The following is a 26,685-nucleotide window of genomic DNA, read 5'->3' as shown; positions in this document are numbered from 1 at the left end:
ACTGGATAACATGAGGAACAGCTTTTTCCCCCCACATAGAAGATGGTGGATGTATGGAACAAACTGCCAGAGAAGGCAGAGGCGGGCGCAATGACAATATTTCAAAAGCGTTTGCATAGATAGATAGATAGATGCAAGAGAAAACCTGCAGATGCTGAAAGTCCGAGCAACACACAAAATGCTGGAGTATCTCAGCAGGCCAGGATAGATAGATAGAAAAGGAAAAGAGGGATATGGGCAGAATGCAGGAAAGTGGAATCAGAATACACATATTGGTCAGCATGGATGAGTCATATTCCTTCTCCTTTGTACTAAAATCCAATTATAGACAAATTCTGAGGAGTTGTGGTCTTCATGTCTACTTACCAAAATCCCATCTGTCATAAAGAGTACGATGGCGCCTACAATATGGACGAAAACGAAGGTACAGGGAGCTTGCTGAAGGTACAGAGCCTTGAGGCAACTCGTCAGATTGTCGGGCTCTGCAAATTGAAAAAGAATGAACAACTGATATGATTCAAGGAAGGTGGAATAAAGAGTTTCACTGAAGACACATCAATACTAATGAACCTATTTCAAGGCTCTGCTGGCTACCTTCTTATCCTTTCCACCAAAATAAACCTGAGCCCAAGTAAACTCTGTTATATGTATCCTAGCTCAAGATAAAACACCAATCAGAAATTAGATCGCTGTTCCTCCTCCAGTCCTGGTTCTCTTAAATGCAAATCTAGTATCTGAAAGGACAGAATCTATAATTGGAGTCCTGAATTGGCCACAGAATGAAAATTTCATTCCTTTTCTGGACCATACCAATCGCGATGCTTCCTGGTACTCTTGTAAAAATCATGTCTGTTTGTACTATTGAGTGTTTTTCATGTGTTTATTTGATTCTGAGAACTACAAACAAGAATTTTAAAACTTCTCATCCCTATTACCAGACGTCTCAATGATTACACCATTCCTTTTATCTGTATGTTCCAATTCTATAATGCTTCAGGCTTCCTTATCTCCTCCAAATCTGAACTCTAGCCCAATGTTATTGCTCTTCCACCTCCTACAATTGCTCAGACTACATGCCTTATACCCACCACTAAATTTATGTGCCCTTATGTTCCTCTGCTCTGAAATGTTTTTTTTAAAATCTCTCAGTTTGACCAAGTTTTTTGCTAACTTTAGATCTTCCTATATGATTCCGAGTCAAATGTTCTTTTGTAGCATTGTCGTGAGATATCATTAAAGCAGAAATAATTTTTAAAAAAACAGGCCAGAAGAGCAGAAAATCACAAACACAAGAGTCTGCTGAACCCAGAAGAATCTGCGAATGCTGGAAATGCAGAACACCACCACAAAATGCTGAAGAAACTGAGCAGGTCAGGCAGCTTCCCAATGAACGGTCTCAGTCCAAAACATCAACTTTTTATTCCAGGCCATGAGAGCTTCTACAAGTATATATAGAGGATGAGCATAGTTGCATTACTAGTGGAGGTGCTACCTTACAGTGCCAGAGACTAGGGTTCAATGTTGACCTTAGCAGACATCTGTGTGACTACATGGTTTTCCTTTGGGTGTTCTGGGTATCTCCCATATTCCCAGTTGTATGGGTTGTGTAGGTTAGCCACTGTAAACTGCTGAATGTGTGTAGCTGAGCATTAAAATCTGTTGGGAGCTGATGGGAAAGTGAGCAGATTTGAAGAAAAAGAGGTGAATGTAGGATCCATGTGAATGGGTGGTTGATGTTTCACACAGACTTGGTAGGCAATGCCATCTCTCCATATGACCCTACACTGTTAGTTAGCATTAGTTCTTTGGAGGATGAGATTGCAAAGCTAAAATTGGGAAGCAAGATGCAACAGAAAATTTACAAGCATTTTGTAAATATGCAAAAGGATCCCAATAATAGGCGAAAATCCCCGTGCTCTACTCACTTATGACTGTAGGGATAAGCACAGCTCCAATGCCATATTTAAGTTTAAAGGAGGGAGATTGAAAATCTGACTGAGTGGTGCCATAACAACAACCTCTTACTCAATGTCAGTAAGACCAAGAAGCTGATTATTGACTTCAGTAGGAGGAAACTGGAGGTCCATGAGCAGTCCTCTTTGGGGATCAAAGGTGGAGAAGGTCAGCATTTTTAAATTCCTCTGAGCTATCATTTCTGAGGATCTGCCCTGGGCCCAGCACACAAGTGCAATTGCTAAGAAAGCATAGCTTAGCAGTTGGCAAAAATTTGGTATGACATCTATAACTTTGAATAATGTCTATAGATGTGTGGAGGAGAGTATATTGATCGGTTCCCTTACAGCCTGGTATGAAAACACCAATATTCTTGAACAGAAAATCCTACAAAAAGTAGAGGATAAGGCTCAGTCCATCACGGGTAAAGCTCTCCCCACCATCGAGCACATCTATTTGGAGCGTTGTCGCAGGAAAAGCAGCATCCATCATCACGACCCCAACATCCAGACAATTCCAACGTTTAAAAGGCTTTTAAGACAGGGCACTTGGATGGAAGTGGTGCAGGGACTCACTTGACTAATGTGGGAAATGGGATTCGTGCAAATAGGCAATGTGGTTGCCATGGATAAGTTGAATGGAAAGGGCTCATTTCTATACTGCTCCTTCCTCTGATCCTTCCAAGTCTTCAGAAAAGAGATCAAACCCTTAATCTGAAGACCTGGAAGTTCTCCTCTTTGCTGGTTTGAACTGTTGGAAAGACCCAGTCTAGGAAGCAGCGACAGATAAAACACTAGCCATATTGAAAACCAGGACAGACTGATTCAGAACTGGTAAAAAAAAATGGAAATTGTTTGGGGGAAAACAACTCTGGTGGTCAACCATCATCTTAATGGAGGTTGAACTAGCTCAAGGGGGCTCATACAACCTTCTCCTGCTCCTATTTTTTTTTTTTTTTAAATGCTTTTCTGAAGTGCTTTGGGATCTTGTTTTTTCTTTAAAGTGAATGTCTTTCATGCAATATCAAGTTGTTACCATTCTGTTTCTTTCTCTCTCTCATGTAGTTATCCAACTCCTTTCAATCCAGCTGCTTTACTCACATTGACCTTACTTTGTGGTAACAATCTGAACATTATCACCAGTTTGTTATGTTCAACAGCACATTGGCCAAATAAACCTTACAAGATTCTAATCAGTTAGAGCAGGCTTATTAAGTGCAAGGCAGTGATGTCTTCTGCTATTATTAGCAGGCTTTCAGAAATTGGATAGATATAATATGTGAACTGCATATGCGATTGCTATATCCCAGTACTGTAATTATACATTCTGGTGCTATAAACAAGAAAAACAGATATGCAATTAAATCATTCTCTTTGCATGCTTACCCAAGTGCACTTAAAGGGCACACACTATTACTTTGTCAACAACAGAGCTTACATGTCCTCAGAATTTCCCAAAATGTTCACTGGGGACAAAGTTTGGCCAAAGCGCTATCACTGCACCCAGTGCAGGCACAGCAAGCTCCCACCGATGATAGAGTCAAACTGATTTGGCTGAGCATAATCGATATTTGGGATTTTGGGGAACAGGCAGGAAAATGGACCTTGGATAAAGATCATCTTGGTCATCCCATTGACTGGCAGAGCCGGGCAGGCTTAAGTTTATGTCAAGATCATTCAAGAAAATTACCTATGAAGTTTCCAAGAAATGGAATGTGGCTGATGTTATTCGTTGTTTAAGAAGGGTAGCAAGGACAATCCAGGTAACGACCAGGAGATCAGCCTTGTTACGCATACGCAGGCTTTCGAGGACGCGCACATTTGTCTCGGCACTCCCGGTTCATCGTTCCCATACTGCAAGTTCCCCAGCATGTACAATGTTTAGACTTGGTACTCTGTTATCGTTCTTGTTCTGTGTATACGCAACAAGCCTGCCATCAGTAGAGGGGTCTTTGGAGGGAATGAGGCACAGGATCTACCAGCATTTTGATAGACAAAGTCTGATTAGGAGTCAGCATGCAGAGTATGTGGAAAATCGTGTTTTTTTTTTAGAAGTTAAAGATTAGCTTTTTTTGTCACTTATACATTGAAACATACATTGAAACGCATTGTTTGAGTCAAATCAAATCAGCAAGGTGGTGCTGGAGTAGTCCGAAAGTGTCACCAACATAGCATGGGCAAGGCTCACTAACCCTCACAGGTAGGTCTTTGAAAGGCGGGAGGAAACTGAAGCACCCGGAGGAAACCCACACGGTCACAGTGAGAACACACAAACTCCTTATAGACAGTGGCGGAAATCAAACTCCGATAAGAGATCCCTGGTGCTGTAAAACAAATGTGCTAACTGCTACACTACCGTGCCTCCTTTTAGTGTTTCTTGAAGAAATAACAAAATCAGATGAAGATAGGGCAGCAGATGTTGTTTATTTGGACTTCAGCAAGTCCTTGACAAGGTTCTGCATAGTAGGCTGGTATAGAAGGTTAGTTCCCATCGGAATCCAGGGAGAACTAGTCACATTACTAGGATGCCTAAGACTTTTGCACAGCACTGTAGTCATTTTACATGTTATATTGTACTGCAGCAGGAAACAAAAAAATCAAATTTCATGACATATGTGAGTGATGATAAACCCGATTCTGATACGGGCCTCTATTGCGAACTGATTGTGAGAAGGGGGCAGGGAGAGGGGAATCATGGCTGGGAAAAAAAAAGAGGAAGGGAGAGGGGAGGGAGTGTGAAGCACCAGAAAGACGTTCTGTAATGATCAACAAACCAATTGTTTGGAATCAAATGACCGTACCTGGTGTCCTCAGATTGGGTGCATCTGCACCTGTGCCTCACCCCCACCCCGGCACCCCTTCTCTGTCTCCTGTCCCACTTCCTTCCTGCAGCGCTCCACCCTCACCATTCCTGCCAGTTTCACAAACTCTCTCTCCATTCTACACTGACAAATACGGTACTGTGCAAAAGTCTTAGGCACCCCAGCTATATATGTGTGCCTAAGACTTTTGCACAGTACTGCAGGTAGATTCAAAATTAGCTTGGAGGTAGGAGCAGAGGGTGGTGATTGAGAAGGACTATTCAGATCACCGAGAGGGTTTGATGTCAGGTGTGACTAATGTGGTTGGAGGTCCAGATCTGACTGCCTGGAGGAATCACACTTAGAATGCAATAGGAACATTAAACCTTCACAGAAAAAGCAAACATTAGTGGACTTTATGTCATGGCACACCCAAGCAACTCTGTAAGAAGCTGTTCCAGAAGCCAAACTCCTCAGACTTTGTGACCTGTCGGTTTACATCTTCACTTATCTCCCCTTTAATCATTGCTGCATCTATTGACGGCTCTCAGTTCCAACCGAACAGTGACCACCGGGTGGGACAATCACTGGTAGGTTCGGAATCACACACAGGCTAGACCCAGTAAGAATGGTTGATTTCTTTCTCAGATTCACACACCTCCTCTGAACGGCACTAGGGAATCAGAGGAGCTACAACAATAATCCAGTGGATGCACAGCCATCAATACCATAGAGTCATAGAGCACGACAGCACATTCGGCCCATTTGTTCCATGTTGAACTGAAACTCTGCCTAGTCTCATTGACCTGCACCATCAACTCCCCTACCTCTTCAAACGCCTCTTAAATATTGCAACTGAGCCCACATCCACTACTCATACCTCCCTCTGAGTGTCGAAATTCCTCCTCAGGTTTCTCTTAATTACTTCACCTTTCATCCTTAACCTACGACCTCTAGTTCTAGTCTGAGCAAGGAAAGACTGCTTGCATTTACCCTATCTATACCCCTTATGATTTTGTATACCACTATCGAATCTCCTCTCCTTCTACACTCCAGGGAAATAAAGCCTCTACCCATTCAAACTTTTCAACTCAGCTCCTCAACATCTTTGTACTCTTCCAATCTTCAGAATCTGAATCAGGTTTATTATCATGAAATCTTACTGATAGCTTTCCTGCAAGGTGATTAGAAATATGCACAACACTCCAAATGCGGCCTCATTAACTTCTTAGATAGCTTCAACATTAAATCCCAACTGCTGTACTCTGAGTTATGAAGGCCAATATGTCAAAAATCTCCCTTTATGACCCTATGTACCTGTGACACCATTTTCAAGGAATTAAGGATCTGTACTCCCACATCCCTTGGTTCTAACCCACTTCTCAGTGCTCTACGGTTAACTGTACAAGTCCTACCCCGTTTTGTCCTGACAAAGTGCAACACCACACACGTCAACATCAAATTCCATCTGCTATTTCCCAGCCTACTTTACCAGCTGGACGAATATCGAGACTTGGCTTACATTGCAGACAATTAACCAGACTTAAGTTCCACAACTGAGAAAGTGGGATTTAAGATGTAACCACTGCATCACCCATTGTTAATGCTTTTGAAGGTAAGTTTTCAGCTCTTCTGCAATGTGAAGGAAACAATTTTTCTTGGGAAATTAGCTGAAGAATCACGCTGAGTGATACTGGTTCCTAATCTGCTGCAGCACCTGTTTCAAATTTAATTCAGCAAAAAACAATTTGTGTCTCATGCATCACAAACACGAGAAAAGCTGTAGATCTGGAAAATCCAAAGCAACACACACAAAACATGCCGGAGGAACTCAGCAGGCCAGGCAACATCTATGGAAAAGAGTAAACAGTTGATGTTTCGGGCCGAGACCCTTCAGCAGTCCTGATGAATGTCTTAGCCCAAAACGTCGACTGTTCACTCTTTTCCATAGATGCTGCCTGGCCTGCTGAGTTCCTCTAGCATTTTGTCTGTTTCCTTGTGTCTTATGTTCCTTTAGGCTGATTTCCTCTGGCTGTTTCAAGTTTGTCCTAACTGGGACAGGTTGTGTCAAAGCATTCAACTACCATAGTGGTACAACAACTCACCATGAAAGAGGGTGTTACCAGTAAGAGAAGCAACATCAGTAATACTGTGGGAATCTCACAGAATCCAAGTCAAGTTACCGACTCCCTCACCACCAGATTCAGGAACAGTTATTCCTCGCCATCCCTCAGACTCCTGATCCAGAGGGGATAACGTCACTCACCCGAACAGTGAACTGAGTACACAACCTATGGACTCGCTTTTAAAGACTCCTCAATATTCATTACATATGTACTACTATTTTATTTTTATGTATTTCCACAATTTGTTGGCCTTTCCACATTGGTTGTTTATCCTCCTTTGTCGTGTACAGTTTTTCATTGATTCCATTGTATTTCTTTGTATTTAGTGTGTATGCCCCAAGAAAATGAATCTCAGGGTAGGATATGGTGACATGTATGTACTTCGATGATAAATTTACTGCAAACTTTGAGTTCTGTTTGAAAGCATCTTGGAGGATGTGGTCTAATCCTACTCCAGAAATTTGAGCAGGGAAGTATTTAGACCAAAATACCTGTCCCATACTGATGAATGGTGTTGTGTCAAAGTTGTAATTTTTTTTTTTTTTAAAGACAAAACCAAAGAACTGATTATTGACTACAGGTAGGAGAAACTGGGGTCCGTGAGAAAGCCCTCATTCGGGGATCGGAGGTGGAGAGGGTTGGTAACTTTAAATTTCTTGGCGCTAACATTTCAGAGGATCTGTCCTGTGCCATTATAAAGAAGGTACGGCAGCACCTCTACCTATACATGCAGGTTTGGCTTGTCACCTAGATCTTTGGTAAACTTCTCTAGATGTACAGTGGAGAGTGTCACTATACATGGAAGCACCAAAGCTCAGGAACAGAAAAGCCAACAGAAGTGGTGGATATAGCCCAGTCCAATACAGGAAAAGCCGCCCCCCAATTGACCACGTCTATAAAGAGCATTTCCGCAAGAATAGATAGTCAGGGATCCATGCTCTCTTCTCACTGAACCTGGGCTTCTGGTTAGCTTCTTACAGTGCCGGCAGCCTGGGTTCATTTCCGCCGATGTCTGTAAGTAGTCTGTATGTTCTCCCATTGACCACATTTGTTTCCTTCAGGAGCTCTGCTTTCCTCCTACATTTCAAAGGTGTACAGCTTAGTGTGTCACATGGATATAATCGAGTGGCACGGGCTCATTGGCCCAGGAGGGCCTGTCACTGTGCATATCTCTAAATAAACAATGAAGTTTACTTGCGGATCAAATATGATCTCATAGAAAAGGCAAAGCATTTGTTTGACTGAAATATAAAGATGGGTGTGTATCTGAATAAGATTATGATGCGAAGGTCAGGAAATGTTTGCAGTTTGCATTGTGCAATCAGAGGACAAACTGGTTTCACACAGCACTGTGAGAATCAATGACATTTCAGAACCTTGTTGCAAAGGCATTCAGGGACTGGCTATCTAATTTCATTTTATTTAGAGAAAAGGTGCGGGACAGGCTCTTGTGGCTGGATGATCTGCACCACCCAGCAACCCACATATTTAACTCTAGCCTAGTCGCAGGACAATCTACAATAGCCAATTAACCTGTAAGCCAGCAAGTGTTTGGAGTGTGGGAGGAGGCCGGAGCGTCTAAAGGAACCCACACGCTCACGGGAAGGGCGTGCAGACTTCTTACAGAGGACATCAGAATCAAACACCAAACTCCGATGTCCTGAGCTGTAATAGCGTCACACTAACCGCTATGCTGCCAAGGAATGAGGCCGTTCAGCCCTTCATTCATGTGCATGGGCTGTGAATTTAACCACTCCCCCCCCACACCCCCATCTGCTTCCTCCCCTTCTGTTCAGGCACTGTGGACTAAATAAACCATGGATGCGATGTAGGAGCTTTCTCATAGCTCTGTGTGTATTTATTGCAAAATATTTGCTAAGCCGAGGCACTGGTACCTCATCATTCCAGTTGGGATGTTTACAGTAAATAGGTGACATTGTATCTCAACCCTTTCCCTCTCTTTCTTTCGTCTCGAAAACTTAACTCGTCTGAGGATTGTGACATATGCTGGAAAGAAAAGCTTGTCATTATGCTTCTTTGACTAATATGTTCAAATATCTCATGTGTCTCGTAGTCAATTTTTCATTTGATATTACTCCTATGAAACAATGCACAGGAGACATTGCTATGGTAAAGGTGAGTGTAAATGCAAGGTACCAGGACATTTAGACTGAAATTCTCATCCAAGCAGCATTTTGTTGGCAATCCCAGACCGACTATACCACGCACTGGTTATCACAAGGCAAGAATACATTCTACCAGGCCACTATGTACTTCGCTGTGTAGAAAATATGGCAGCTACTTTCTCATGCTGCAAGATTCCAAAAAAAGCAATGATCAACCAATCTACTTCATTAATGCTACACCATTAACGGAGACAAGAGACTGCGGACGATGGAATCTGGCGCAAATAGATTGAACTCAGCAGGTCTGGCAGTTTCTGCAGAGGGAAATGGGTTGATGAAAGGTCTAGATCTGAAAGGTCAACTGCCCATTTCCCTCCACACACACACACACACACACACACAAAATGCTGGAGCAACTCAGCAGGCCAGGCAACATCTATGGAAAATAGTCGATATTTCAGGACGAGGCCCTTCATCAGGACTGGAAAGGGAGAAGGAAGGAGTCAGACCAAGGAGGTGGGGGAGGTGAGGAAGTAGTACAAGGTGGTAGGTGATAGGTGAAACTGGGAGAGGGGGGAGGGGGTGAAGTAAAGGGCTGTAGAGTTTATTGATGAAAGAGATAAAGGGCTGGAGAAGGGGGAAATCAGGAGAGGATAGAAGACCATGCAGGAAAGAGAAGGGGGAGTAGCACCAGCAGCTAGGAGATAAGTTGAGAGAGGGAAACAGGAATGGGAATGGTGAAAGAGCAGCCAAGAGGACAATTACCATAAGTTCAAGAAATCCATGTCCATGCCATCAGATCGGAGGCTACCTAGACAGAATATAATGTGTTGGTCCTCCAACCTGAGCATGACCTCATCGTGGCAGTAGAGGAAGCCATGGACTGACATGTCAGAATGAACAGCTTCTGACTGAACTTCCAACAAACCAGCAGTTTGGTTTTTTCATTGAGCCTTTAATGCTGGCCAAGACAATATTCTTGTTAGTCACTGAGACATACGACAAGTTAAAAGACCCTTCAGCCGAGCTGTCCAGTGTCACCAAAATTCCCATCTAATCTAGTCCCATTAGTTATTTGTCAAATACTGCCCTGGGGCTTCTGAAATGCCCCTTACAGCCAGGTAAAGCTTCAGTTTAATATGCAGACCAAAACTCCACTAAAATCATGTGTGACGAATCTCATAGAATTTTTTGAGGATGTAACTAGTAGAGTGGATAGGGGAGAACCAGTGGATGTGGTATATTTGGATTTTCAAAAGGCTTTTGACAAGGTCCCACACAGGAGATTAGTGTGCAAACTTAAAGCACACGGTATTGGGGGTAAGGTATTGGTGTGGGTGGAGAATTGGTTAGCAGACAGGAAGCAAAGAGTAGGAATAAACGGGACCTTTTCAGAATGGCAGGCGGTGACTAGTGGGGTACCGCAAGGCTCAGTGCTGGGACCCCAGTTGTTTACAATATATATTAATGACTTAGATGAGGGAATTAAATGCAGCATCTCCAAGTTTGCGGATGACACGAAGCTGGGTGGCAGTGTTAGCAGTGAGGAGGATGCTAAGAGGATGCAGGGTGACTTGGATAGGTTGGGTGAGTGGGCAAACTCATGGCAGATGCAATTTAATGTGGATAAATGTGAAGTTATCCACTTTGGTGGCAAAAATAGGAAAACAGATTATTATCTGAATGGTGGCCGATTAGGAAAAGGGGAGGTGCAACGAGACCTGGGTGTCATTATACACCAGTCATTGAAAGTGGGCATGCAGGTACAGCAGGCCGTGAAAAAGGCAAATGGTATGCTGGCATTTATAGCGAGAGGATTCGAGTACAGGAGCAGGGAGGTACTACTGCAGTTGTCCAAGGCCTTGGTGAGACCACACCTGGAGTATTGTGTGCAGTTTTGGTCCCCTAATCTGAGGAAAGACATCTTTGCCATAGAGGGAGTACAAAGAAGGTTCACCAGATTGATTCCTGGGATGGCAGGACTTTCATATGAAGAAATACTGGATGAACTGGGCTTGTACTCGTTGGAATTTAAAAGATTGAGGGGGGATCTGATTGAAACGTATAAGATCCTAAAGGAATTGGACAGGCTGGATGCAGGAAAATTGTTCCCGATGTTGGGGAAGTCCAGAACGAGGGGTCACAGTTTGAGGATAGAGGGGAAGCCTTTTAGGACCGAGATTAGGAAAAACTTCTTCACCCAGAGAGTGGTGAATCTGTGGAATTCTCTGCCACAGGAAACTGTTGAGGCCAGTTCATTGGCTATGTTTAAGAGGGAGTTAGATATGGTCCTTGTGGCTACAGGGGTCAGGGGGTATGGAGGGAAGGCTGGGGCGGGGTTCTGAGTTGGATGATCAGCCATGATCATAATAAATGGCGGTGCAGGCTCGAAGGGCCGAATGGCCTACTCCTGCACCTATTTTCTATGTTTCTATGTTTAAAATGTTTGGCTATTTATCTGTTCAAATCTTTGGAGTGCACCTTCAACCCACAATCCTCTAACTTCAAGGAGAAAGTGTAACCAACAAACATTCAAAATATTGCATAATGAAGCATTTACCATTTAGGCCAACTTAGTGACCAACGGCCTGCTGGTGGACCTGTTCAGGTTGAGCATCACCCAAGAGAGGAAAGGAACTGTCGACATTTCAGGATAAAACCCTGCATCAGGACATTTATTTTTATAGTTATACAGTTGACGTTACCACAGGTGTGTCGTAGGCAAGCCTAACAGGATGCAAATATTTTATGATATAATTGTAGCTTGTTTGGTGCAGTCAACAATGGCCATTGGTTAAATGTTGGGTCTAAAAGTTACAGGTGCACACAGGTCAGTCACAGTACTTCTATAGTCTTACACATGAGCAAAATGACCCTATTATAGAACCTTCAGTATCTCCTTATTGCTTTTTAAAAAAATGGTACATTACTTAGCATCCTTCACTGTAACATGATTCTTGTTTAAAATACAGTCATTGGTATATTATGAAATTCATTATAGCATGTTACAGCTTCTTCCCCGAGGCTGTGACCATGCTGAACCTCACATCACAGCGCTAAGCAGTATTGCACTGTCTCAGTACTTTTATATTTGTGTGCTGTAGCACTTACTTTTATTCACAGTTATTTTGTAAATAACACTATTCTTTGCATTTCTGGTTAGATGCTAACTGCATTTCATTGTGCTGAGTACAGATACAAAGCCAATGACAATAAAGTTGAATCTAATCTAATCTAAATCTTAGTAGCTCTGTGTTCCCAAAATTCAGATTGAAAGATTAGCTTTATTTGTCACATGTACATCGAAACATATAGGGAAGTGTGCCAAATCTAATCCATGAGGATAGTGCTGGGGACAGCCCACACATACCACCACACTCCCGATGCCAACATAGCGTGCCCACGACTCACTACCCCTAAATGCAAGTCTTTGAAAAGTGGGAAGAAAACTACGTGGTCACGGGAGAATGTACTAAGTCCTTACAGGCAGTGACAGGAAATAAACTTCGATACTTGACCGCTGGCACTGTAATAGCATTATGCTAACCACTATGCCGCACAAAGGTTTAACATCCCTTTCTCTCTGAATTTAAGCATCTCAATAAGTGATTAGCTCAACGACGATGATAGGATCATTGTTAGTTACCAGCACCAATGCAAGGTTTTCCTGGGGTGCTACAGGCAGGAAGGGCCACCAAGGAGCTACAACCACAGGCTCAGACTCCAGATATCTAGAGAAAACAGCTAAGACATCAATCCATCTTCACAAGTGAGGGCAAATGCTGGAGGGGATGGATCAATGCAAGTTAACGAGGTTGCATTTCTATAATCCTTTTAATATCCCTTTCAAAGTAACCCAAATTAGTTTATTGCTCAAGTACAATCACTGTTGTAATGGAGAAAGTGATGCAGACAACACACACACACACACAAACATTTGATGATCAGATAAGTTGCTTTGGAAATATTGACTGAGGTAGAGACCTTGGCAAGGATTTAGATTATAATTTCCCTTCTTTGAATTGCTGCTATGGGATCTTTTATATCCAGCAGTGATAGTCTCATTTTAATGTCTCACTTGGAGAAGGGTACTTCCAATGGTGTACCTGCCTTTCCTACAACTCCATACTGGAGAAAGTGGAAATAGAACTTGATAACTTTTTGATACAGCTGACATTGGCTAGCTTCTCCGATCTCACCTTGTCAGACACAATGCCCCCAAGATCTGGCAGAGATATACGAACAAAACTAACTCAGTCTGCTTTATGATTTCATCGTTAATGAACCTCCACTCTGCTCACAGGATAGATAACAAAGGCTAGCCATTGACAACTTGGGCAACTTATTTCTCCAAGCCCTACGTCCTACAATGTCTGTGACAACACTGCTACTTAAACACAGCAGACATTCAAAAGCTATTGACAAAATACGCTGGAGGTATTTTGCAAACAAATTTCAAGATTATCAGCCTCGTTCGCCTTTCCTGGTCCAGCGACGGAGAACAAATACCATCCAGTTCTGGCCTCACCAGTTCTCACTTGTTGCAACAATGAAACTGCAGTAGAAATGCAGTTCCCAAACCTGGGAGTTATCACCTCCTCCTAAAACTGGACCCTTGACTTCCTGACTAACAATCAGTAAGGATAAGCGGCAAAACTTCTGCCCCACAGTTATTCTCAACACTGGCGCTCCGCAAGGCTGCAGCCTCAGCCCCCAATTGTTGTTCCTTTCCACGCTTTGTGGCACATCGGCTGGCAACCTTGCCGTTTCATTAGCATTTGTCTATATAGGGCCGGGTTACTAGCTCGACGCTCAACCTAGCACGGATGGAAGGCGCGCAAGTAGCTGGCTGGATTTGAACTCAGGACCATTCGCCTCGAAGTCCTGCAGTGATGCTACTAATCCACCGTCCCCCTATAATACGCCCTGTAAAGTCAGTACCGCATAGTTGTGTTCTGTACCAACTCCATCTACAAGTTTGCTGTTGATACCACCGTAGTGAGCCATAGCTGAAATAATGTTGAGTCCGAATACAGGCGGAATAACGAGCTTTTAGTAACATGGTGTCATGGCAAGAAACTTAACAACTGCTCCCCCCAATGTCAGCAAAACAAAAGGGTTGATCAGTGACTTCAGGGAGGGAGGGGGTGCACATGCCCCTCTCTACATCAATGGTGCTAAATTTGAGAGTGTTGAAAACGTCAAGTTCCTAGGAATGAACATTACCTATAGCCTGTCCTGTGGACAAGGAAGCTCACCAGTGGCTCCAGTCCCTAGTGAGGCTAAAGAAACTTGGCACGTCCACATCAACCCTCATCAATTTTTATCGATGCACCATCTGGTATTGTTATTGCGCTGCACGTGACCGCAAGAAGCTGCAGTGAGTTGTGGTCGCACCTCAGCACATCACCGAAGCAAACCTCTCCAGCATGAAGTTGTTCAAACTTCTCATTCCCTCAGCAAAGCAGCCAACACAATCAGTGATCCCGCTCAACCCGAACATCCCTTTTCTCCCATTAGGAAAAAGACACAAAAGCCTGAAAGCACGTACCACCAGACTAGAAGGCAGCTGCTATCTCTTGTTATAATGGTTCCCTCGTATGACAAGATGAACCCTCTTGATCTCACAATCCTGTGCAAGATTCTTAGACACATATAGCTAGGGCGCCTATGTAGATTTTCATAAATAAAACAAAGTGAGACATTTTATGTTTAAGGAAAACCGCAGCACATTTTATTAAACTCTGATACCTGAACACAAAGGCTCACTACGAAACCCTTTACATAATTGTGTCATCATGTCAAACCAGCCTCTTAAAGTGAAACCCCAAATTAACGCTGGTGGTTGTGAATTACGTACATTCCACATACCTCAGTTCTGTAGTAATTTCAGGCATTGCTCTGTACTACTACCCCACCCCCCCAAAAAAAAATCTTATGACCAACGTGAGTGATGATAAACCTGATTCTGATATTGATCTCTATTGTGTACTGAGAGTAGGAAGGAGGCAGGGAAAGGGGAATCACAGTTGGAAAAGGGGGAAGGAAGAGGGGAGGAAGTGGGACGCACCAGCGAGATATTCTGTGATGATCAATAAACCAATTGTTTGGAATCAAATAACCTTGCCTGGCATCTCAGAGCTGGGTTTGTCTGCACCTGCGCCATCCTTTGTCCTTGGCACGCCTTCTCTATCACCTGTCCCACTTCCCCTCCTGTGGCGCTCCACCTTTGCCACTTCCAACATCCCTTGCTCCTGCCAGATTTACGAACCCACTCTCCACTCCACATTGACAAATATACTGTGCAAAAGCCTTAGACACCCTCGCTATGTATATGTGCCCGAGGCTTTTGCAGTCCTGTATCTCATTATGATTTTGCACTTTATCGCTTACCTGCACTCTCTCTGTTATTCTGCATTGTTATTGTTGTACCTGGTTCTGCCTCAATGCACTGTGTAATGAATTAATCTGTGTGTATGACAGGCTTTTCCCTGTATCTTGGTATATGTGGCGATAATAAAGCAATTTCAGTTCTGAAGTGTTAATGCGGATCAGGGAGTGGGTGTTAGGGAATAGTGATGGTGGGATCAGCACAGTCCTTATCTTGGTTCCTGTGCATATGCTCCGTTTCTGATATGTAGAATGAGGTCAGTACTGAGCTCCCAGTCAGTGTAACCCAGAGCACAATACACTGCATGTTCTCTACAAGTGTTAAGCAAGGAGTGAATGGTCCAGAAAGTCTCAGTACTTTTAGATATATCAAAAAGGTTAAAGTGTGGGGAAGGCAGAGATCTTAATGAACATAGAACAGTGCAGGCCCTTTTGGCCCACGATATTGTGCCGACTACTTAACCTACTCTCAGATCAATCTAACACTTGGCTCCCGCAAGTTTTTCTTTCATCCCAGTGCCTACACAAGGGTCACATAAACGTCCGATTTAGCTCCCTCTACCACTAACCCCGTTAGTGCTTTCCACTCTCCTACCACCCTCTGTTTAAAAAATCTACCTCTGACATCCCTCCTATATTTTAATCCAATCACCTTAAAATTATGCCCCGTATTAGGCATTTCCACGCTGGGAAAATGTTTCTGGCTGTCCACTCTATCTATACCTCTTCACAGCTTGTACACCTCTATCAAGTTCGCCTATACTGCATCCCAGTAAATCTCTTCTGAACCTCTGTAAGGATTCCACATCCTTCCTATAGCAAAGCAACAGAATATTCCAAGCGCAGTCTAACCAGGGCTTTATAGAGATGCAAAATTATCTCACGGCTCTTGTACCCTTGAAATTTAGTGACTTGAGGACAGTTATTTTCTAATATTATTACACAGCCGAAAATTCTTTTCAAAAATCAGGTTAACTTTAATGTAAAAAAATCATAGTTATAATTTAGGTTGGTAATGGGCCAATTAATAAACCATTTTAATAAAATAAGTGTCCAAGAACAAAATGGAATTCCTCAGTGTGTTATAGATGACTGGTTCACAGCTTCTGCTGGCAACAACCGAGTCACCTAAATGAACAGTTGTATTTAAGTTCTCATTTTTATGTTTCAATTGTAGGCAGTCTTGCACAGCAGTGACAGGAACCAGCATTGCATTCAGGAGGTGTTGGCAGGGTTTGAAAGAGCTCTGGGAGATCTGAGTATTTAATATAATGGTACAGGAGAGATTGCAGTGCACTTGCATCCCCAGTTACATCTCCTGTTCTTATTTTTGTGGAGGTCTATGGGGCGGGGGGGGGGCACAGGAAAACTGATTTTAAACCTCCGCTGCCTTGCGGCCAGACCCATCCATGGGAGAGGCTTTGGGAGTAAACTCCGAGGAAGAAATCCGAAGCCAGGGTCCCCAAGGCAGTTTGATGTTGTTTACAACTTCACTCTGGCAGCCTCTGCGACGACACTGGTGCCAAGCTCTACCAGTGTTTGCCCTTCCCTTGGACAACATCAGTGACATGGAGAGGGGGAGCCCACTGCATGGGGAACAGCCGGTTCTTCAAATCTTCCCACCCAGGCCTGTGCCCTGGAGAGGACACAGTCCACCAGAGGCACAAACTCAATATCCCCTGGGATTGACGGCTGCCTACTACTATTAGGAGGGATAATAAAATGAGGTTGTCGTTCAGCTTTCATCCATTTGATAATGAGGCAACTAGTCAAACACTCAAGCGTCATTCTTTTTTAAAAACTAATTCTCACTGTCTCACGTCAATAAAAGATTTTGTTTTATTATTGTACCATTCATTATACAGATTCATTTATCACTTGTAGCATAGTGGTTAGCACAACGGTTTACAGTACAGGCGACCCGGGGTTCAATTCCCACCGCTGCCTGTGAGGAGTTTTGTACACTCTCCCCGTGACTGTGTGGGTTGTCTCCGGGTGCACCCGTATCCACCCATAGTCCAAAGACGTACCAGTTGATAGATTAATTGGTCATTGTAAACTGTCCTGTGATTAGGTGACAGTAAAATCAGAGGCAGGGGGCAGCTGACTGACCAGAAGGGCTTATTGTTCTCTGTATCTCAATAAATAAATAGATTGGAAGCTCAATTACTGTGAGCAATTTTAGGCCCCTTATCTGACAAAGGATGTGCCGGCGTTGGAGAGGGTCTGGAGGTGGTGATCCTGGGAATGAAAGGGATAACATACAAAGAACATTGGATGGCCCTGGGCCTGTACTCACTGGAGTTTAGAAGAATGGGGGAGACCCCACTGAAACCCATCAAATATTGAAGGTCCAAGATAGAGTTGATGTGGAAAGGATGTTTCCTATGGTGGGGGAGTCTAGGACCAGAGAGTAACAGCCTCAGAATAGAGGGACATCTCTTTAGAACAGATGAATAGGACCTTCTTTAGCCAGAGGGTTGTGATTCTGTGGAATTCATTGCCACAGATAGCTGTGGAGGCCAAGTTGTTTGGTATACTTAAAGCAGAGGTTGATAGGTTCTTGATTAGTAAGGGCATCAAAGGTTATGAGGAGAAGGCAGAAGAATGGGGTGATGGGGATATTAAATCAGCCATGATGGAATGGCAGAGCAGAATGGCCTAATTCTGTTCTGCATCTTATGGAAACATCCATTGAAGTCTGTCATTTGTAGTAACGACCAATAGACCTAATGATGTGCTGGGAGCCGCCCACCAAGTGTTGCCAAACATTCTGGCACCAACATAGCAAGCCCACAATGTTCATCAGAACCACACAAAACCCCTTTCCCACCCTCCCACTCTCATACACACAGACAGGCCTCCAAACCAGCACAGACCAGGAAAGCCCCAAAGCCAATGACTTCTTTTGAGATCTGATGAAAGGTCCTTCATCTGAAACATTAAGTGTTTCTCCTTCCACAGACATTTCCTGCTCTGCTGAGCTTCTCTACCACTTTAAGTCCTTACCTGCCCCCCACCCCTACATTTTGGAAGTGTAGTATCTTCCAAATGCAGCAGCCAGTTAGTGCAGAGCAGCATTTACAAAGGGCAACACACACACAAAATGCTGGAGGAACTCAGCAGGTCAGTCAGCATCTATGGAGGGGAACAGTCAACGTTTCCGGCCAAGACCTTTTATATGGTTGCTGGGTCACTCCAGCATTTTGTGTGTGTTGTTCTTGATTTCCAGCATCTGCAGAATCTCTCGTGTCTAACAGCTACAAAGGTACCAGATGGTCTGTGAGCTGAGAGATTGGTGATGACGACTAATAATAGTCTCCTGTGCGATGTAGTCTTCAACCTGTGCCCGAGAGGTCTGACAAGGGTACTTAGCGAAACATCTCACCCAGCTAAAGTGAGAATGGCATTCGGAGTTCCAACATCTCTGCAGTCGGTTGTTGAAACTGCAGTAAAGCAAGGGTTAAAATGGTGTGCTAACCCAAACAGAGCGGGGACAATTTGTACAGCCTTTCTCTGCTTGAAAGCTCACTAAGGCAACAATCATGAGGATAAGCTGACAGGGATGGTGTGCACACATAGCCCAGTTACCCGGGTTGAACGTGACTCTTGAAAGCCAAACTCCTGTACAGCCTTTCTGTTCAAGCCTGGGAGCCAAGGTCACCAAGCATACCAAAACAGGATAAAGATGCAAATGAAGAATTCTAGGGCAACACTTACTAGTGGACAGTTATTTTACCAATTATTAACTAACAACGGATTCAATTGGTTATCTGCTGAAATATGTATGATTGGTACTTAAATATGCAAATGACAGGATTCAGAAGTGCACAAAGTTTCTATTGGATCAACTTAGGTACACAACTAGTCAATTTATGTATAAAATTGGCATTTCTTTGTTCAAACTTCAGAATAGTTTAGTGACAGAGGACATGTTGCTCTTCTGCACAAGTAAATAAAGGTTGATTGAGAAACTAGTGCAAGTTGTCAGAGCTCAGTTAATTGGTGACAACCGGGGCATCGCCCGAGTCAGAGGCCCAACAACCCAATGTCCACGTGAGATGACACATATACATGCACTCAAAGCTAACAGTGTTTATCGTGTTCATGGCTACGCTGTACCTACCTTTGGCATTTAACGTCATCTCCTGCCTTGTTGATAATCTGTCCATCTGCAGGTCTGAGGGCAGTTCCTCGGCTGGCAAGAGGGGTGCATTTTTCTTGCTACAGCAGCCCCTGAATCCCTGCTTGCACATCAGGAAAAGCACGGCCACAGGCACGGGTAACTGCAGAGTGAGAAACAATTAACACACCTGGTCAACAGTACAAGAAATATCTTGGTAACATAGCAGTTTGCGTCACTCTTTATGGCAGCAGCTGTAAGAATGTGTTTCGATACCCACTGTGGACCGTAAAGAATTTGTACGTTCTTCCCATGACCTCATGGTAATGCGGATTGCAGACTGCTGCAACATTCATGGACTCAGGGTCTTGGACTTGTTTCTGATGTGACTGCATTTTACAGATATCTTGTATGTGCCTTGTGCTGCGTGTGACTGTTGGTACTGTGTTTTGTACCTTGGCCCCAGGGTAACGCTGGTTTTGTTTGGCTGCAATCATGCAAGTTTGGATGACAATTAAACTAGAACTTGAACTTGGTTTTCATCCAGAAGCTCCAATTTCCTCCCACATTCCAAAGATGTGCAAGTTATGGTTAGTAAATTGTGGGGATACAATGTTGGTGCTGGGAGCATGGCGACATTTGTGGGCTGCACCCAGCACACCTCCAATTATGTTGGCATTTCACTGCATATTTTGATGTACATGTGATAAGCAAAGCCAATCTTTATCTTTGTCTGTACTGAGCCACTAGACCAAGGGTCCTTTCACTGTGCAGTAAAATTGTGTTAAAGCCCCATTCTAAACCCTCCCTTGTTGGCTGGAAAGAGAGTATATATACTTGTTTTTTTCTGGAGCAGCTGAGACATCATATATTTAATTGCATTGATATAATGTAGCCAGGATGAAACAATGGGTTTCTTTCGGAACTTCATGTTACCTCTAACATCTTCAAACTGCGGCAGGAAATCACGCAGAGTCATGTCATGGGTACAGCAATAAAGGTCGTTGTACCACGTGGCCCGTGGATCTAATCTCTAGGAGTACACTCACAGTCTCCAATACTTTTGTACCCAGCAGTGTAACTTGGAGCGGAGAAGTTAAAGATTAATGATTAACTCTGCTGGTCTGGTCATATGTGCATCGAAACATACAGTGAAATCCATCATTTGCGTTCGTGACCAGCACAGTCAGAGGATGTGCTGGGGGAAGCCCGCAAGTGTCAGTGCACTTCCAGAGCCAACATCGCATGCCCACAACTTACTAACACTTTGGAAGGTAGGAGGAAACTAGAGCGGACAAAGGAAGCCCACAAGGTCACGGGGAGAACGTACAAACTCCTTACAGACAGCAGTGGTAATCGAACCCCAATCTCACAGCTGGTACTGGAAAGCTTTACACTGACCATGAGGGTACCATGCCATCCTGTGTGACAATGAAGACTCCTTTTGACCTGAACTTGATATTAAGACTCCTTGCAAGTGTTCTCATGTCCCCTACCACCTCGTCTCACCCGGTGGAGGAGACCAGGAACTCTGCCTGTTGAGGTGAGTGGACAAAGCAGAGAAGATCTTCCAAGCAACCACCAGGTATCAATGTAACTACAACCATTACTGCATCCCAGTAACTCAAGGTCAAAGCAAATGCAATGGCCTCTCTGAGAGCTGGGGATAAACATGTGGAAGTGTTTGAATTTTGTATGCTTTGCCTGCACTAACAAAATACATCCCAATTCAGTCATCCCACTTCAGAATCAAACATTCAAAGGAGGATGGTACAGTAGTGTAAAAGATAGCGTGATGTTTTACAGCAGCAGCTGTAGGATCAGGTTCAATACCCGCCTGTGTTTTTAAGCAGTTTATTTGTTCTCCCCATGACTGCATGGGTTTCCTCGCACATTCCAAAGATGTACAAGTTAGGATTAGTAAATTATGGGCATGTAATGTTAGCGTCAGAAGTGTGGTGACACTTGCCCCACATCTCAGACTGTGTGGGTCGTTGATGTAAACAGCATATTTCACTATATATTTTGATGTACATGTGACAAATAAAGCTCATCTTTAAATCTTTAGATTATGCATGACATGGACTTTTGATTCAGATCAAAGACTCCCCAGAAGAGTCATTGGTCTCGCTTCCAGCCTTAGGACAGTGGCCACTAATGAAAAAACAGAAAAGCCTGAGTATGTTACTAAATTTGGACTATTGAGCCGGATGGTAGCAGTCATTCTGTGTGTTGGATCAATGCCAAAGTTTGAGTTCAAACAGACAATTAATGTGCTATCCATCAGTAATGTTAATAATCAGACACAGATGGGGCAGAAATTCATCCTTGGCTATTGATGCTAAAACATGCATTGAAGCAGGAGTATGCATTGTAGTCCACTCCTGAAGGTCTTTGTCACTGACTTCAGTGGAATAAAATGCAACAGTGTTCAGTTAAAGCCAAGAAGGTACTGCACAGCAAAGCAGGACTAGCAAAGGTGGCAAAGCTTGGAAGCATTTACTTGTTGAAACCATTCTGCTAACATGTCTTGTCTTTGTGCCTCTTTCTGTTCACACACCCATCATTCTATGCAGCTCATCATTTAGCCGTGCTATTAGCTGCTCTACAGTGACACTGTAGCACATTGATTTCAATCTATGCCTTCCTTCACTTATAAACGGTATTGTGCAAACCTCTTAGGCACACGTAAAAAAATTTCTGTAAAGTGAAGCTGCCTTCTAAAATAATGAGACATTTCTAAGTATCAAAAAAAATTAGTATAAAGATCGGTAAACAGTGAAAAAACAATGAAGAAGGGTCTTGGCCCAAAACATCAACTGTGTACCCTTTTCTATAGATGCCGCATGACCTGCTGAGTTCCTCCTACATTTTGTGTGTTGCTTTGGAATTCCAGGATCTATACAGACTTATTCAAGTCAGTAAAAAACTAAAACAAATCAACATTTGCCTTTAAAACTACATCAAGTCTCTGTCGCGCAGTTTTATAAGTAAATCAGCTGGCAGGTTGTTCCAAGCATCTTGGAGAACTTGCCAGTTCTTCTACAGACTTTGGCTGTCTCGCTTGCTTCTGTCTCTCCAGGTAATCCCAGGCACCCTCACTGATGTTGAGATCACGACCCTGGCGGCCATACCTTCTAAAGCCATCTAAGAAATCTAGGGTGTCGAAGACTTTTGCACAGTACAGTAGATTTAATATAAATTGGAAATTGACAGTTTAAGGCCACAGGACTTGAACTGAAGCAGGAACACTCAGTCCAATTTACTTCAAGCATCTTTGGTGTCTCGTTTATAATAACTTGATGAATTCCCTTTGCAAATGTCTTTGTGAGCTGCTCTAAGCCAGAGAAATCAGATCCAACTGAAGATCAAAAGTAGCAAGCTACAAAAGGAAGAGATGAGAACCGCTCAGATATCAAACTGGAACTGATGAACCTGATGTTAAAATAGCAGAATTGAAGGATTTCAGTTTAAGTGTTCTCCTCGAGGAGATGGAGAAGCTTTCAGGAAGATGAAACGATTTGAAGGATTACACAAAAGAACGATTTCCTGTGGATGTCCAAAAACCAGAGATCATAGTTTTTAAATCATTAGCAAGACATTGGAAATTAAAATGAAGAGGATATGTACCTGAAAATAAGATACATTTTAGCTTCGATGGGAATCCTGATTGGTATGGATCAGTTGAATTAAAAGGCTTGCTTCCCTGATGTACGACTCTGACTACAGGATGAGAGGGGATTGGAATTCAGCACAAGTCACAGTACTGTGTAAAGGCCTTAGGTATATATATCTAAGATTGTTGCACAGTACTGTATTCATTGATATGGAGTGGAGAGCAAGTTTGTAAACCTGATGGGAGCAAAGGATGCAAACATGAGGAAATCTGCAGATGCTGGAATTTCAAGCAACACAGAAAAGTTGCTGGTGAAATTGCTGACCACCTCCCCCTCGTACCGCTAATGCCCCACCTCCCCCTCGAAAACATTGACTTCTCAAACTTCCGCTAATGCCCCACATCTCCCCTCACACCCCATCCGTTATTTATTTATATACACACAATTTTTTTCCTCTCTCTCCTTTTTCTCCCTCTGTCCCTCTGACTATACCCCTTGCCCATCCTCTGGGCTTTTTCCCCCCCTCCCCCTTTTCTTTCTCCCTAGGCCTCCTGTCCCATGATCCTCTCATATCCCTTTCGCCAATCAACTGTCCAGCTCTTGGCTCCATCCCTCCCCCTCCTGTCTTCTCCTATCATTTTGGATCTCCCCCTCCCACTTTCAAATCTCTTACTAGCTCTTCTTTCAGTTAGTCCTTACGAAGGGTCTCGGCCCGAAACTTCGACTGCACCTCTTCCTAGAGATGCTGCCTGGCCTGCTGCGTTCACCGGCAACTTTGATGTGTGTTGCTGGGAGCAAAGGATGTTGGGATTGGCGAGGGTGGAGGACAGGTGGCAGAGGAGGAGTGTCAGGGACGGGAGGTGGCGTGGGTGCAGACATATCCAACCCTGAGACACCAGGCAAGGTCATTTGAGTCCAAACAAATGGGTTATTGATCATTACAGAACCTCTCCCTGGTCCTTCTCACTCCTCCCCTTCTCCCTTCCCCTTTTCCCAACCTTGATTCCCATTCTTCCTGCCTCCTTCCTACACTCGGTCCATGATAGAGACACATATCAGAATCAGATTTATGGCCACTCATATGTCACAAAATCTGAATTTTATTTACAGCAGTACAGTGCAATACATAGAATTACCACTGTACTGTGCAATAAAGTCAGAGGCACCCAAGCTGAACATCTGTGCATGAAGCTTTTGCATAGTACTGTACTTTTTAAATGAACCCACATAGATGCATGGTCTGAACTGTCTCCATCAGCCATTCCTTTCTCAGGGGCATTCACAAGATGGGACAACCTGACATTCAGCCCCTCCCCTTCATCACATCCAGGAACCCAAAGGGTACTTCCAGGTGCTGTAGCAACTTCTCTCAATTTAGACTCAAGATTCGAGATTGTTTAATGTCATTTCCAGTACACAAGCGTAAAGGAGAATGAAACAATAGTTACTCCAGGTCCAATGCAGCACAAGATATACAATAATGTAAAGAACACAATGATAAAAATGCACAAATATAAATACATAAGATAGCTTGTATAAATAGATTGATTGTATATCCATAAAGCACAGGAGTGTCTGTGCACAAGGTGAATGACAAGAAATGATAGTGGTGGTGGGTTCGTGTATTGTGGAAGGGTGGGTTGGAATTTAGCATTCAGTGATCATGATGTGATCTCCTTTATGAAACAGATTCAGTGATCATTTGGTTCGGCTACACAGATTGAGCCAAAATTCCACTTCACTGGAACTTCATAATCTCTCCCACTGTCATCTTTCTGTCACAGTCCAATAAAGCTCAAAGAACAGAACAGACCTTCCAACAGACACATTGCAGCTGGTGAGATTCAGTACTTTTATTTTTACTTATTTCTTCAATCTGCCCTATTTTGCACCTTGCTTATTAGTCAATCTTTTCTTATATAGAGATTTTCATAAATTTTATTGTATTTATTTTCCTGTAAATGCCTGCGAGAAAATGAATCTCAAAGTATTGAATTGTGACACATACATACTTTGATTATAAATTTGACTTTGAACAATTTTGGTCACAAAGGCATAGTGGGCTGTGGACTGGTTAATTGGATAATACAAATGGGTACCTGATAGTCGGCACAAAGTGGACCAAAGGTCCTGTTTCTGTGCTGTATGTGATCCCATGGTGCTAATTTCACATAACCATTCCTTGTGTCAGAGCAGTTCTGGCATTAACTCTGTTGTTCTCTCTGTAGGTGGCATCTGTTAGTTTTGCGAGACCATGGATCTGCGCCTGGAAAGTCTTGCTTCAGTCTGTGTTGGTAGAGCAGCATCTGTTGTGGCTGTAGAGGCCCACATGGGAGTGACAGTCTCGGCTGCAGCAACTGCACTTGAAGACACTGTCCTCCAGTGTTGTCTTGGTGCTGTTTTTCCAACGAGTGCGCTTTTCTTCAGCAGCAAGCCTCAGCTTCTCTTCTCCTCTTTTTAGATCTCTGCGTAGTTCCAGCCTCCAGTGAGAGCGATCGCTTGCAATGTCCTCCCACCTCTCGACGTTCATGTTCAGTGACTTCACGTCTCTCTTGCAGACATCTTTGAAACGAAGATGGGGCTGCCCTTGTGCTCTCTTGCCAGAGGCCAGTTCCCCGTACAGCAGGTCTTTCGGGATCCTTCCGTCTGGCATGCGGTGTACGTGGCCCAGCCAGCGGAGATGGTGTTGTTGGAGCAGGGTGAAGAGGCTGGGTATCTGGCCGCGGGCCAGGACTTCATTGTTGGTGATTTGGTCAACCCACTTGATGTCCAGGATGCACATCAGGCTGTGAAGGTGGAAGGCGTTGAGACACCACTCTTGTCTGTAGTAGAGGCTCCAGGTCTCGCTGCCGTAAAGCAGTGTGCTGAGGACGCAGACCCTGTAGACTGCAACCTTGGTGTACGTCATCAGCTTTCTGTTCTCCCAGACTCTTTGTCAGCCTGGTGATTATTGAGGCCGCTCGTCCGATCCGTCTGTTGATCTCAGGGTCTAGGGAGAGACTGTCCGTGATGGTGGAGTCAAGGTATGTAAACTCGTGAACTACCTCCAGCTCGTAGTTGTTGATGGTAATGGCAGGGGGGTGCTCAATGCCTTGGGCCAAAATGTTGGTCTTCTTCAGGCTGATGGTCAAGCTGAAGTCCTGGCAGGCTCTCGAGAAGCTGTCCATGAGGCGCTGCAGTTGCTCTTCAGAGTGTGTTGCCAGTGCCATCGTCTGTAAACAACATGCCCCTGATGAGTACTTCATGAACCTTGGTTTTCGCCCTCAGTCGGGACAGACTGAACAGCCTCCCGTCTGATCTGGTGTGGAGGTAGACACCATCAGTTGATGTCCCAAAGGCATGCTTCAGCATGACTGCGAAGAAGATACCAAACAGGGTGCAGGCAAGCACACAGCCCTGCTTCGCACCACTGCAGATGCTGAAAGCCTCTGAAGAAGAGCCGTCAAACTGAACGACACCCTTCATGTCTGTGTGGAATAACTGAACTATCCTGAGGAGCGTCGGGGGACAACCAATCCTGGCGAGGATTCTCAACAGCCCGGCTCTGCTC

The 26,685-nt window shown here is 43.8% G+C and overlaps 1 protein-coding gene across 1 annotated transcript in view; it reads right to left on the bottom strand.

The window, feature by feature from the left end:
- The window catches only part of LOC134355465 (major facilitator superfamily domain-containing protein 4A-like), an 84,995-nt gene that overhangs the window by 17,248 nt on the left and 41,062 nt on the right, over positions 1 to 26,685 (bottom strand). The window contains exons 4-5 of the mRNA XM_063065393.1: positions 19,522 to 19,681; positions 367 to 482 (exon numbers count right to left, since the gene is read on the bottom strand). Of these exons, the coding sequence (XP_062921463.1) occupies positions 367 to 482; positions 19,522 to 19,681 (276 nt within the window). The remainder of the gene's footprint in view (positions 1 to 366; positions 483 to 19,521; positions 19,682 to 26,685) is intronic.

This window comes from Mobula hypostoma, chromosome 13 (genome assembly GCF_963921235.1).
Source record: "Mobula hypostoma chromosome 13, sMobHyp1.1, whole genome shotgun sequence".
NCBI classification, from domain to species: domain Eukaryota; kingdom Metazoa; phylum Chordata; class Chondrichthyes; order Myliobatiformes; family Myliobatidae; genus Mobula; species Mobula hypostoma.
This window is presented reverse-complemented; position numbering and strand designations above follow the sequence as displayed.